At 35.7% G+C, this 15,933-nt stretch overlaps 1 protein-coding gene across 6 annotated transcripts in view; it reads right to left on the bottom strand.

The window, feature by feature from the left end:
• Nucleotides 1–15,933, bottom strand: part of PIK3C2G (phosphatidylinositol-4-phosphate 3-kinase catalytic subunit type 2 gamma) — a 366,119-nt gene that overhangs the window by 60,450 nt on the left and 289,736 nt on the right. For all 6 annotated transcript variants that reach the window (XM_019936917.3, XM_019936884.3, XM_073788986.1 and 3 more), the window contains one exon: nucleotides 5,301–5,376. In XM_019936917.3, coding sequence (XP_019792476.2) covers nucleotides 5,301–5,376 — 76 coding nt within the window. The remainder of the gene's footprint in view (nucleotides 1–5,300; nucleotides 5,377–15,933) is intronic.

A 15,933-nucleotide genomic window follows, 5' to 3' on the forward strand; every position in this document is an offset into this window, starting at 1 on the left:
AAAGCATTTCCACTAAGATCAGGAACAAGACAAGGTTGCCCACTCTCACCACTTTTTATTCAATATAGTTTTGGAAGTTTTAGCCACAGCAATCAGAGAAGAAAAGGAAATAAAAGAAATCCAATTTGGAAAAGAAGAAGTAAAGCTGTCACTGTTTGCAGATGACATAATACTTTACATAGAGAATCCTAAAGATGCTACCAGAAAACTACTAGAGCTAATCAATGAATTTGGTAAAGTAGCAGGATACAAAATTAATGCACAGAAATCTCTGGCATTCCTATACACTAATGATGAAAAATGTGAAAGTGAAATCAAGAAAACACTCCCATTTACCATTGCAACAAAAAGAATAAAATATCTAGGAATAAACCTACCCAAGGAGACAAAAGACCTGTATGCAGAAAATTATAAGACACTGATGAAAAAAATTAAAGATGATACAAATAGATGGAGATATATACCATGTTCTTGGATTGGAAGAATCAACATTGTGAAAATGACTCTACTACCCAAAGCAATCTACAGATTCAATGCAATCCCTATCAAACTACCACTGGCATTTTTCACAGAACTAGAACAAAAAATTTCACAGTTTGTATGGAGACACAAAAGACCCCGAATAGCCAAAGCAATCTTGAGAACGAAAAATGGAGCTGGAGGAATCAGGCTACCTGACTTCAGACTGTACTACAAAGCTACAGTAATCAAGACAGTATGGTACTGGCACAAAAACAGAAAGATAGATCAATGGAACAGGATAGAAAGCCCAGAGATAAACCCAAGCACATATGGTCACCTTATCTTTAATAAAGGAGGCAGGCATGTTCAGTGGAGAAAGGACAGCCACTTCAATAAGTGGTGCTGGGAAAACTGGACAGCTACATGTAAAAGTATGAGATTAGATCACTCCCTAACACCATACACAAAAATAATCTCAAAATGGGTTAAAGACCTAAATGTAAGGTCAGAAACTATCAAACTCTTACAGGAAAACATAGGCAGAACACTCTATGACATAAATTATAGCAAGATCCTTTTTGACCCCCCTCCTAGAGAAATGGAAATAAAAACAAAAGTAAACAAATGGGACCTAATGAAACTTCAAAGCTTTTGCACAGCAAAGGAAACCATAAATAAGACCAAAAGACAACCCTCAGAATGGGAGAAAGTATTTGCAAATGAAGCAACTGACAAAGGATTAATCTCCAAAATTTATAAACAGCTCATGCAGCTGAATAACAAAAAAACAAGCAACCCAATCCATAAATGGGCAGAAGACCTAAACAGACACTTCTCCAAAGAAGATATACAGACTGCCAACAAACACATGAAAGAATGCTCAGCATCATTAATCACTAGAGAAATGCAAATCAAAACTACAATGAGATATCATATCACACCAGTCAGAATGGCCATCATCAAAAAATCTAGAAACAGTGAATGCTGGAAAGGGTGTGGAGAAAAGGGAACACTCTTGCACTGCTGGTGGGAATGTAAATTGATACAGCCACTGTGGAGAACAGTATGGAGGTTCCTTAATAAACTACAAATAGAACTACCATATGACCCAGCAATCCCACTACTGGGCATATACCCTGAGAAAACCATAATTCAAAAAGAGTCATGTACCAAAATGTTCATTGCAGGTCTATTTACAATAGCCCGGAGACACCTAAGTGTCCATAATCGGATGAATGGATAAAGAAGGTGTGGCACATATATACAATGGAATATTACTCAGCCATAAAAAGAAACGAAATTGAGCTATTTGTAATGAGGTGGATAGACCTAGAGTCTGTCATACAGAGTGAAGTAAGTCAGAAAGAGAGAGACAAATACTGTATGCTAACACATATATATGGAATTTAAGGAAAAAAATGGCATGAAGTACCTAGGGGTAAGACAGGAATAAAGACACAGACCTACTAGAGAATGGACTTGAGGATATGGGGAGGGGGAAGGGTAAGCTGTGACAAAGCAAGAGAGAGGCATGGACATATATACACTACCAAACGTAAGGTAGATAGCTAGTGGGAAGCAGCCGCATAGCACAAGGAGATCAGCTCGGTGCTCTGTGACCACCTGGAGGGGTGGGATAGGGAGTGTGGGAGGGAGGGAGACGCAAAAGGGAAGAGATATGGGAACATATGTATATGTATAACTGATTCACTTTGTTTTAAAGCAGAAACTAACACACCATTGTAAAGCAATTATACTCCAATGAATGTAGCAAAAAAAAAAAAAATGATGGGGAAGGTGGAACAGGAGTCAAGTGATCTAGGCAGAGAAAATTGAATCTGTGAGGTACTGAGGATCTTGTCTTAGTTGAAAAATTGGAAAAAGATAGGAATCAAGATGGGGAAGGACCTGATATTAGACTGGAAAGGGAAATTGGTGGGTGCCAGATTCTGCTGAGATGCATCAGGAGGATTTTGGTCTTCTTCCAAAGAGCTGGGCAAGCTACATAATTTGTGGGGGTCAGTGAAATAAAAATGCAAAATGAAGGGGTTTCCCTGGTGGCGCAGTGGTTGAGAGTCCACCTGCCGATGCAGGGGACAAGGGTTCGTGACCCGGTCCGGGAAGGTCCCACATGCCGCAGAGCGGCTGGGCCCCTGAGCCATGGCCGCTGAGCCTGTGCGTCTGGAGCCCGTGCTCTGCAACGGAAAAGGCCACAACAGTGAGAGGCCCGCGTACCGCAAAAAAAAAAAAAAAAAAAAAAGGAAAATGAAAATTCAGAGCCCTTTTTACAGAAATTGTTAAGAATTTCAGTACAGTGACAGCAGGATTGTTCTAAGCACTGTGCTTTGTATGACTGCATAGGTTACAAGCCCATGATGTTGCCCTTGCCTAAAGGCAATGAGAAGCCAAGGAAAAGTGTTAAGTAGAGGAGAGAAGTGATTGGCTGGCACGTGAAAAAGATAAATTCTTCTGTTGTTCTACCGTGGCACGTTTAGTTAGTGAGTAAAGGCAAAGGAATATGAATATCTCCCAGATGCAGGACTATAAATGATTTCTAATATGATCTTTATAAGTCATGTGCCTAGATACATAGGTGTCCAGAATCCACTCTCAATTCATTAGCTGTGGTAGTAAAATGGTAAAGTCTGGGATTTTTGCTTAAGGTCATCCTATTTAAACCATTATTTAAATACACTTGAATAACTTCATCCTCTACTCATTTAACAACATAAGCTCAAAGTTTCAACTAGTTGACAAGAATTATGCTTAGAATAATATTGTGCTTCTTGTTTAGAATCAACTGATATTCTGTGACAAAAGTATTAACATTAAGAATTCAGAAGTATGAAAGAGGAAATAATTTAAAGCATACAAGAAGGAACAACTTCCTGCTAATCCTTGTTTGTTGTAATGATTTGCATATCCTGCTTAGAAGGTGTGTTCTGTTGTTTTAAGATAACAAGCTGTATTTCATAGGCAGCCTGTATTTAAAAATATTGAGAATCAAATCTTTTGCTCATTAACAGTGACGAAACAAATCCTGAGTATTGTATGATGTAGTAAGATATAAGCAAACCAGAAAAAAAAGAATTCTCAAGCAACCATTTTAGTTTTTACAATAAGAATCCTAAATTTTTTGTGTGTATGTATTTTAAAACACCTTATAATAATCACCAAATTTAAAAACTTGATAGTGATCCACAGTTTACTTTTTGAAACACAGAGAAAGAATTTTCTTTAAGGCCTTTAATGACAAAATAGAGGCCAATCTAGTAGCTTTTTCTTAAAGTTTGACATCTCTAGAAATTGGCAACTTTATTATTATTGGGTTTTTTAATCTGTTTAATGCAAGTTTATAAATATTGATTGTGAAAATCTCCCCAGCTAATACTATATTTTTTAAAAAGATATTTGTTGTATAATTTGTAAATTATGACAATAAAAATATTTTATATTGTGGGCATTATTCTTCTTTAGATACATGCTATAAAATGTAAGAAATTACCTTACTTAATATTGTTTATGTTATATATTGATATATATATATGTTATATATATATATGTTATATATTGAACATATATATATGTTATATATTGACTATATAAAGCATCTTAGAGAGTAATGTTACATGAGTAAAATGTGGGGAATAAAAGTGGTACAATTCTCATATATTAAATTAGGATTTGTTAGTATAGAGCAATGCATAGTAGGGAAGTGAGTCCTTGATTTAAAGTTACTCTCAGTCTAACAGGAGAAACAAGGCAGACACAAAAATAAATATGTAACAATAAATAGTCACACTATAAGACCTGACCTGGCTGTACAGAACTGTTGTTCTGTATGAGGGTTAAATATCTAGGATGTCAGATACAGGCAGAGGTAATGAGCAGATGGGCCTAATCTTAAAGGCAGAGAATTGGAAGGTGGATGTGGATAAAACTCAGACAGGGAGCTGCAAAGGAAAGGGGGGTAAGCTCTAGAAAATTATGGGTTTGCAAATCTTATATGAGATAAAGACCAGTATCAGTATTAGATGGCCACTGGCAATGGAATTATATTACGAATGCTTAAGATTGATAGGACATTCTAATATTTTAACGGCTGAGATGCTCTTGGCTTCACACAAGAGAAAACTAGAGATAACTTAAGCAAAAATGGAGATGAACAAATGGGTAAAGACCCATCCCCAAGCATGTAATTAAACCTAGGCCTCTCAAAAAAATAAGTAATATTTTAAACTGTCAAAAAAAAAAAGATTGACGGGACATTCAAAAAGAGTCTCTGCCAATCTAGGTGAGATGATGATAGAAAAATTAATTAGAATTAACATACATATGGCAGAGAATAGGGTGAATAATTGTGCTGGTCTAGTTTGGGATCCTGGTAATAAAAGAAGACTTCATGAGGGAGCTGGAATAATTATTGAGCTTTAAAAGATAAGAGTGAAACTGCTAGATAACTCATGATCATTATTATTGCCTAATATTTATTTTTGTTGCTTCCAAATATGTTGAGTAAATTGTAAGACTTACCTGCAGGGGAAAACAGGACTTCTGCCTCTGAAATGCAATTCCATCTCAATGCACAATTAATTGAAATGAGTTAATAGTGTGATACCATGTAGTTATTATAATTGGACAAATATATCTGGGTTTAATTTAACTTGATAGACATAGTCTAAGGAGTTAAAAAGCTTTCGAAGTGGTTAGAAAAGACTCTTAAGGCCTTATTCTTAAAAAGAGATTTTAATTTGAAAAATAAAAAATTATAGTTATGATTTTTGTACAATTATATTGAAACAATAATTGTACATAGAAATAATGATAAAATTACTTGCCTAGGTCCACAGGTGATGATTCTTCCATTGTTTGTTCCACAGGCTCAGAGAGGAAAAAACTAAGTACACAATCACTCTGAAAAATAAGGCAAAATAAAATATTTTTTCATATCTTACATTTATTTATTGTTCCTATTCCCTAGTATTTAAAAATGTTGACCCTAATATATAATGTTTATAGATACCTGTTTTATTTATAGATATATCTATATTTACAGATTCCATAAATAGAAAAAATATACTAGGAAGTTTATTAAGTCAATGCTATAATTTTACACCAAGTTAAACTTAACTTTCATGAGATTAGATATCTGGTTATTTGATATTTCTTTAAGAGGCTCAGGTGTGCTCTGCTTTTAGAACTCACCATATGTTTATATTCTTGAACTTTACAATTATGCATGAATCTCACACCTCCTTTTTCTAGAAAATGTGTACCATTGGACAAAACTTTTGAAGAAAAATTACTCTCAGTAGGACACAGGTACTCAGTGAAAACTCATTACTCCTCAAGGTTCAATTCTAGAAATGCTCACTAATTACTGACTACACCAATGCCATAGAGGAATGTTAGGGGATATTTAGAAACAGAAAGATGCAAAAGGTGACCCCTCTCTTTAGAACACAATCTAGTGGAGGAAACAGATTGTATTGAATGCTTTAATAGAAATTCTAGTTCCGTTTAATTTTAGAACAAATAAGTGAGTGTGCTTCTCTTTTAAACTGAGATTGTCACAAACAAACTGACATTTAACCTGGGCTCCAAATAAATGGGCTAACTGGTGAATCAGAATAACTTTTCCTTAGTGACACTGACACACATTTTGTTTTAAGCCATTATATGACCAAAGCAGCCCTTCCTATATTATTATCTGAAGGGCACCACTAAATAATTGATTATTTCTTTTGACTATCATAAGCTGATGCCATAGTACCTGCAAAGCTCCCTGACATTCTACCCAGTTAGCCTTCATTCTGTGCAATGGCTCTTTAAAACCTCTTCCAGAAACTTACACTTCCAACTCTGACTCCTTCTTTGCTGATGATTTTGTCTCCACTCTAGAGAAAATAAAAGGCAGATGGAAACTCCTATATTTCCTGCTACAAAATCTACAGCTGCACAAAGCCACTTTTTCTCTTTTTTTCCTGCTACACGGGAAGAAGTGTCTCTCTTCTCATCTATTATAAGTTGAATTCTACCTTCTGAAAATTTATATGTTGAAGTCCTAACCCACAGGAGCTCAGAATGTGATCTTATTCGGAAATAGAGTAATCGCAGATGTAATTAGTTAAATTAGGTTGAGGTCATATTGGTGGAGGGTGGACCTCTAATCCAATATAAAAAGGGAAAATTTAGACACATTCATGTAGCAAAGATGATGTGAAGAGACATAAGGAAGAAATGGCCATCTACCATCTATAAGACATGGACAGAGGCCTGAAATAGACTCTTCTTCACAGCAGTCAGAAGGAACCAACCCTGTCGACACCTTGATTTCAGACTTCCACCTTCCAGAACTGTGAGACAATGCATTTCTGTTGTTTACATCACCCAGTTTGTGGTACTTTGCTATGGCAGCCCTAACAAACTAAGACATCATCCAATGCTGATCACGTCTTTCTGTGTCCTAGATTCTATTCCTTCCTCCTCAAGAACCTTGTAGAATATCCCAATCTATACTTTAGTGTCTTTTTCTTCCTCCGTTCCTCCCTCCCTCTTTCTCTTTCTTTCCTTCCTTCCTTCTTTCTTTCTCCCTCCCTTCCTTCTTTTTCTTTCTTCCTTCCTTCCTTTCTTTCTTTCTTTCTTTTCTTTTATTTTTCTTCCTCCCTTCCTTCCTCCCTCCATCCCTCCCTCCAATATCAAGTGTGGCCAACTCTCTCCATTTTAACAACTAACAAACAGATGAGTCAAACCACACAAAGTACACTCACACAAAAATAATGTCTTGTCACTAGTGCTCCTTTCAAGTCCTATTATTTTTCTCCTCTTTGACACAAACTTATGGGAAGAGTTGTCAGCACTCACACTGGTTCCTCTTCTTCAACTTCCACTCACTTTATGATCTATCACACTCAGGTTTCTGTCATTAATCGTCCTCTGAAAATGCTCTTACCATCATTTCTCTTTTTTAAGGTCATTTTTTCCCCTAAATCCAATGGAGATTTTCTTGGCCCTTATATAACTACTCCATTTTTAGTGAAAAACTCTTTCACCTGCTTTCTTGATAGCAAGTTCTCCCAGTTTTTCTTCCATTTGTCCTGCCATCTCTTAGACATTTTTCAGGCTCCTTTTCCTTTTGCTTATAACTTAAATTCTAGCGTCCCTCACTTCTAGGCCCATCTCTCTCATTACTCTAACACATTCGTTCCCTATGATGTTATCCCTTTTGGTGGCTTCTATAATGATGCACAAATCTAGACCTTTATCTCAGATCTATCTCTTGAGTCTCAGCCCTCTACATCAAAATGTCTTTTTATTGGCTTCCTTGACTAAAGATAATTAAAACCCCCAAACTACACGCATTTTCTTTCCCCTCGATTTGCTACTTCTTCCTGTATCCAGGCTCAAAATAAGGTATATCGTTTTGGACTCTCCATTCTCCCTACCCCACACAAAAAGTTAAATGATAAGTCCTATTAATTTCACCTCCTAAATACCTCACTTATCCATTTCTTCCCTCCAGGTATACTGTCGTCTTCCTTGTTCTAGTATCATCACTTCGCACCTAAGTTACAGCAAGTGTTCCCGACTCTTTTCTTGCTACCCTTTCATCCAGTCTATTCATCACACAATTGCCAAACTGATCTTTCAAAATAAAAATCTAATAATTAACTGCTTAAAACCCAGAAGTGACTCCCCATTGCTCTTAAGCAAAAAGATCAACTGCTTAACAAGGCTTGTAAGACCTTTCTTGAATGGGATCTTGCTCATTTCCCTATCTTCATCTCTCACCATTTCTCTTCTAGTATATTAACTATACTGAATTATATTTCCTCAAGTGTGTCATGCTCTCTTATCTCTGTTTTTCTACATGCTCCTTTCTCCATCCTTTCCACCTCTATCCACCCATTTGCCCAAGTTTTATCACATTCTCTCTTCTCTACTCTTTTAGCCTAGTCAGTGAGATATCAAGAGCAGAGATCATTTATTCACTCATATTTAATATAGTATTTTTACTCAGTAACTATTTATTAATAGAAACTGAGATCTGTATTCAGATATAGAATACATTGGTCTTCTAATGCAAATATTTTTATCTGTGTAGCAGTTTTATGCATCATTGTAAACTAGTTAATTAGCAATTTTTATCTCTACATATTGATCTCTTGTGAACTTGTATAATAATCTATCCTCAAGAAATATATCCATCTTCAGGAAGCTGACCAAATCAAGTTTTTTAGTTTGAAAGTCTGAAATCAAATTTCAGAATTTGTTGAAGGGAATTTGACCTTCTTTGGCTTTTGACAACCAGTCAATTATTATTCTCTGGCAACGTTTTGACCTCACCTCCTAATGGTTATTACACTTCAAGAGTAGGCAGAATATCTTCCCAATTCGTGTCTGAAATGTCACCAATAGCTAATTATTCCCTTGTATTTACACTGTCATATCCTTGAAACCTACATTTGTAATTCCAGGTGTGGGTGACATGCTGAATACTAATTTCTTAATGTAGCAATATGGTTTTCATTCTTGAGGAAAAGCATGATCCAGTGTCAATGGAAGGGAGAAATCAATAAAAATGATTAAGAAGATAAAAAAAGTAGTATTGCTTGATTTCAAAATAATCAAATTTTCTCCTCAGATTTGGTTTTACTTATGTACATGTATCCCACAGCTTTTTAGCACATTGCACTACTGGATAGTTTGGAGAATTATAGAAATGTTAGTGCTACAGTTGCTTTCACTGATAACCTGAACCAGTGTTTTCAGTTGGGTTTGTACTGACCACCAAGCAGTGTGGCTATATTTAGTTGTGTAGGTTGTATACTGAGCAACTCTAGGGGTGCCATTTTTACATTGACTATAGATATAATCCTAGTCTGCAGGGCTTTCCATATGTAGAGCTGCCAGATATAACAAATAAAAACAGATGATGCCCATGCAATATTTACAATACACTTACACTAAAAATATTTATTTATCTCAAATTCAAAGTTAACTGGGCAGCCTGCATTTTATCAAGCTATCTGACAATCTGAGATGCTTAAAGATTTATGGGCACACTTTTGGTTGTCTCAATGACTGGAGGGTACAGTTGGCAATTAATGAGCAAGGCCACTTATCTTAAATATTCTGAAATACCAACAATATTCTCCCATTATTAAGAATGTTGTTTTTCTGGGGACTTCCCTGGTGGTCCAGTGGCTTGCACTCCCAATGCAGGGGGCCTGGGTTCGATCCCTGGTCAGGGAACTAGATCCTACATGCTGCAACTAAGACCTGGCACAGCCAAATAAGTAAATAATAAAAAAAAGAATGTTGCTTTTCTGTTTAATTCTTCAAGTGGTAATAGTTTTCTGGAGGACAAGCTCTGAATTTAACTACTTCATTCTAGAAATGAGAAAACTGAATACCAGATGGCATAAGTGGTTGACTGATTGAGATTAGTATAAAAAAAAGAATGTAGAGTAAATCAGTAAGCCCAGGCCCACCTGTGTTACCACTGCCAATGACCTATAGATGTGAAGAATACATATGGGGATAGGTGGGAGATGTGCCTAGAGAGAGTTTCGTAGGAGTCCTAGAGCATGCTGGTCTTCTGCACAAGCTTAAAGCTACTGGGACCTATTGATGAATTTTAAACAGAAAAACATCATGATCAGATATTTCTTAGAAAGTTGACAGTGCAGCATTGTGGAGGAAAGAGAAAACAGCAGTCAGCCTTGGAGAATGTCATCAGCAAAGCTCCTTATAAGCTCAACTTACTATATTCTCTGAACAGTCCCTTCTGCTTTCCTTTTAAGTTTCTGAAATGGTAGTAATGCTGTCTCACATTCCCTTTATAACCCTGGTCCTGGGGATGGGGTAGGTATCCTCCTTGCATCTCCTTGATCTTCCAATCTCCACACTTTCTTCCCATATAAAAATGCCCTGCTTTGAATATCCATGTCTACTGACTATACAGCCCTCTCCCTCTTGTTGTTGCACTTGTCTACTGATCTCTAGGTCACTGGCCTTCATTCCTACAACATTTTAAACCCTGGAACACTGTCATTTTCTCCAATAATACTTGTCATAATTCACACTTATTTTAACATTGACACAAAGCATCCTTCTTTATGGTAGATTCTTTGTTTTTAACTCATCTCATCCAATAATCTTGTTCTGCATCTTACTCCATCACTCACTCTTGTTCTCTTGATCTTATCTGGATCAGTGACTGAAGTTCTTCCATTGTCTTGATTTCTAGCTTCTGAGTCTACAACCACCCGCTCCCTCCTTTTCAGCTCTTTTCCTCTAGTTATGTAACTCGAACAATCTGTTGACCTTTTCACTGACCCTAACTCCTCTCATTATTATCATATCCCTCCTTGGCCAATATGGATCTCACGGTCAATACTTATAATAACTCTCTCGTATACTCCTTTTAACTCTTTTGACCCTTTCTCCCGTTATTCTATTATTCACTTGGCAAAAAACAAAAATGAAAACAGAACAACTCTGGTTACTCTCTGCCAACTCTGCAACTGTAACAGGTGTGCTGAATGTTGCTGGAGAAAAGCACTCAACCGTGCTTACTGATCTTACTTTCACCTCATGCCCACTACCCACAAATTGGTGCTCAATTTTCTGGCAATTTTTCACATCACTACACCATTTATTCTTCCATTCACCTATAGGACTATTTAATACCCTAGCCTCACTCCTCAAAATGCCAACATGCTTTTCCCCTCTTTCAATCTGTTCAAGGCTCTTTTTTTATTGGTTGCACTGTACGGGCTTGAGGGATCTCAGTTCCCTGACCAGGGTTTGAACCCAGGCCATGGCAATGGAAGGGAATCTTAACCACTAGGTCACCAGGAACTCCTATGGCTGTCTTCTTGTTTACAGAAAAAACAGAAGCAGAAAAGAATTTCTATAAGCGCTCAATATCTATCATCTTACCTTACCTCTGCCATTTCGTCCACTACATAGGAGGACTGCCTGTGCTTTAATTTGAGACTGATTTGGGCACTAGATCACATGCTCTCTTCTCTAGTCAAGATCATCGCTCTGGTATATGGCTAATTGCAACACCAATTTTTGCTTCTTCAGTGGATTTTCCTACCAGCATACACGTATGCTATAATTCATTTCAGTAAACAAAATTCTTGACTTACATTTCCCTGCACACAGTTTTTTTCCTATTCATCTTTAGTAAAGATTCTGCAAGGATTGTTTTCCACTTTCTACCCCAAATTTCTCTCTTCACATTCTCTTTTGAACCCATTCTAATAAGGTTTTTGTTCCCAGCACTCTCATCAAACTGTTTTTGTTAAATTCACCAATGATATCCATTCTGCTAAATCCAGTGGTCAATTCTCAATTTTTGACCCATTAGTAGCATTTGAAACAGCTTGTCATTCCTTCTTCTTTGAAATAATTTCTTGTCTTGGATTTCAGGCACCATGTTCTTTTTTTTTTTAATTAATTACCTCCACGAGTCATTTATTTATTTGGCTGCACCACATGGCATGCAGGATCTTAGTTCCCCGACCAGGGATTGAACCTGTGCCCCCTGCAGTGAAGCGTGGAGTCGTAACCACTGGACCAACAGGGAATTCCCAGGCACCATATTCTTTTGGTTTCCAACAGATTGCTCTTCCTCAGTCTATTTTGTTGATTCTCTTCCATCTTCTCAAACTTTAAAGTTGGTGTGCTGCATGGTCTCGTATTCAGACCTCTTCTCTTTTATATTTACATTTTCACCCTAAGTAACATCCAGTCTCATGGCAATGAAAACCAGTTATTAATTGAAACTCCAATATTTATATTTCCAGCCTCTCTTTTCCCCTCAACTCAAGACATTCAACTTTCCACTTGACATCTCTACTTAGAAGTCTCACAGGCAACTCAAACTTAATATTTTGATCCAAGCTCCTGAAAAACCCTCATTCCGCACTGCTCTTACTACAGTTTTCTCCATCCATCACAGCAAACATTCAACCAATGCAAGCTTGTATGGCCATAAAGGTGGGTTGATGGCCTGCACTTATCCTGATTAATCAGTTCCTGTGCCCTAACAGTTGTTAAATATTTGGAACATCCCTCCTATGTAAAACATTATATATTTGGTGAATAAATTAATACACGGTTGGTATTTGTCTTAAGGACTCTGAAGTTATTGGACTTTGATATCAATGATCCATGTAAACACATTAGGTTATATTAAACACTCTATGAGGTTATACATATACATTTTTTTGCTTGAGTAGATGTTTATCTAACTAATATAGGATTCTTAGTGTCTAATAATGTGTTCTTAAATTAGAAATTCAGTCAATAAAGAGCAAACTTGAAGCCAAGTGAGAAATTTTAAATCAAAATCTGCATCAGCTTATATTTTAAATTCAGAGCTCACATTAATATTTTGTTTACCAATTATATTATTAAGTCATTGGTAATTTAAAATCATTGATTTTTGAGACAGTTGATCAATTCAGAGTTGCTCAAAACCTAAGTGTTTTTCTAGTATCCTATGAACATATTCTTATTCTCAAAGACTACAGAGAGTTAAAGTCCTTGCAAAGATCAGCAGTGATGCAATATAACACAGAGATCAATTTTTCCTGTCTTTAAAATAACACATTAAGAATTCCCATTTATTAACAGACCAGCCAACATCTAGAACTGACTGCAAGATTTAGTTTCAGTGAGTTAAAACAATAAGCTAAATCTCTCTCAAACTCCATGAAGCACCGTAAAAATGTGAATTTAAAAATGAATTCCCATAAGCATTTTAAATCAAAGTTGAACAGTAATTGTATTTTATTGCTTTTTTCATAAAGCAGCTTGTCATAATGTCCAGTCTTTAATGTAGTTCAACCCACTGTATTTGTATTGGAGTTACATGCAAGAATGATACTATGAAAAACAGTGAACTTTTAAAGAATCTTTTATAATTCTGGTTCTCAAATGTCATCAGCATTTTACCAGACTTTGAAAAATAATCTTGGTTTTACTGATGATACACATATGACATTTATCCTGCCTGCATCGTAATCTCAGCCAGCTCCAAATAGGAAAAGAGCAATGTACTGACAAATGTAGTAATTAACATCTGGGTTTAGCAAGCAGGGAACAAGAAACATATGTTCATTATTAAGGTAGGATTTACCCATTTGGATTTATTTTGACATTTGATTTCTGCTTAAAAAAATAATATTGCTTAAGCCATGATAGCATTCCTTATTTTAAGGGACCTCTAGAAATGAGCAACAATACTGAGAAGAGCCAAAAATCACAATGAATACATGGCTTTAAAAAGTTTTAAAGCAACTGCTGTTTGTATGTCTCAGCTAAACTCAAATGTGGGTACACATTTCTCACATTTCTTTAGGTACTGCAATCATTTGCTATAACTTTTATTACATATTTATATTGCCCTTTATAAAGATCTTAATTTAGTTTGCAACACAATTCAACTAAAACAGAGTAAAATTTTAAAAAGCAAAAGGAATTCCTGTTATCACAGCTTGTGGAATGAAACTACAAACACTTCAAGAAAAAAAGAAGTTTCAATGAGTTTGGGAGAAGGGAGTCAAGCTAAACAAACAAAAACCAGGCAGATATAGGACTAGGATGTCTAAACTGGTGCTTGCAACCTCATTAGAAGAGATATTAAAATAGTGTATAATTGTAGTCCTCATTTATATCTGTTTTCTTTTATCAACCAATTTGTGTGTGGGGATGAAAGGGGAGGGAAGAGAGATGAGGAGAAGAGAAAGAAGGTCTCAGGGATTTACAGTCATCCCTCTATTTGGGCTGTGCTTGTGCTTTTAGATGAAACCCCCAGAGAAATCTCTCTCACCTAACTTAACTCCAATACCTGAAACTGGACTATAAACAGACTCTTCATCTCATTTCCTTGACCAAAAGCTAGACTGCTTACAACTGAGTATGCCCCAGAAGGGTATATAATATTTGATTTTAGTAAGGTAAGGTTGTTCAATTTCATATTCAAGCTGCATCTTCTACTTTCTTTTCTCCCCCTTTTCCACTCACTGCTATGTATTATATATGTTCGTGTCTATATTCATCACCATATTATAAACTCACTGAAAGTAAAGTGTATATTGCATTACTTTCATCTTTCCAATTTGTTCTCTGCAACTAATTTAAAGCTTTTAATCTAGAGTGTTATACATAGTAAGTGATCAGTAAAAATTTTAAAATCGTTACAAAGTTATATACAGTGATATAAAATATTTTTTAAAAGTTACAAATAAATGGATCACATAACTAAAAAAGAATGTGAGTTTTAATGTATAGACATAATAGGATTATTTGTCTTTCCTATACTGTCATATGACAAGCAGCTATGGAAGAAGAAAAGTGTTTTTATAAGGATTTTTCTAGGGTCAGAGATGAGGATTAACCTATCATAGGAGTATTCAGCACAAATATAATAAATTTACTTTAAATCTTTTATTTTATTAGAAGAGGAAAAAAACTTATGTGTGTTTAAAAATTTCCTCTAAGTTGTTCATATCATTTAAAATAATTACAATATTTTGTAAATACAATACATACCTGGTTTTATAGATTTTACTGTTTATAGACATAACTCTGTTAAAACATATGAGAGAAGAGAAGAACTTCATCAATAATACAAAATTTAAAAAAAACTCAAAATAATGTGAATTATTTTGGTATTATTTATGTGATTTTTAGGCCAATAAAGTTTTATTCAGTTGATCTTAAAATACGTTTTTATTCCTTGAATATAAACAAACTGAATCAGGGAAGCATCCACCAGGATATGGAGACAAAGCTTTCACTGTGGTCAATCCATTTGAAGATAACTGAAAACTGATGACATTATGCATCAAGGAGAACCAGGGTGATTAGTCAGGTCACATTATTAAGGCTAGTCAGCATCTGCTTATGTCCCTGTCAAATTATTACTGTTCAATCACTGTGTCATATGTATAGTGAGTATTGTATCAAGACCCATAAAGTTCCTTAGGAAGAAAGGAAAGAAAAACCCAATGTGTGAAGTTGTGAAAGTCTTTATGAAGCCACTGAAACACATCAACATAGAATACTGACAGAGATTGTAATCTTCTCAGAGCAGTGTACATATGCGATTCAGCTTCTGAATTTCGAGAAGAGAATTATCCAAACCTGGCTGTGTATTGGAATCACTTTTGTTCTTAAAAAACAACACATACAAGGGAATCCCCATAAGATTAACAGTGGATCTTTCAGCAGAAGCTCTGCAAGCTAAAAGGGAGTGGCAGGACATATCTAAAGTGATGAAAGGGAAAAACCTACAACAAAGATTACTCTACCCAACAAGGATCTCATTCAGATTCAACAGAGAAATTAAAACCTTTACAGAAAAGCAAAAGGTAAGAGAACTCAGCACCACCAAACCAGCTTTACAACAAATGTTAAAAGAACTTCTCTAGGCAGGAAACACAAGAA

The sequence above is a fragment of the Tursiops truncatus genome, chromosome 11, assembly GCF_011762595.2.
Source record: "Tursiops truncatus isolate mTurTru1 chromosome 11, mTurTru1.mat.Y, whole genome shotgun sequence".
In the NCBI taxonomy this organism is placed as follows: domain Eukaryota; kingdom Metazoa; phylum Chordata; class Mammalia; order Artiodactyla; family Delphinidae; genus Tursiops; species Tursiops truncatus.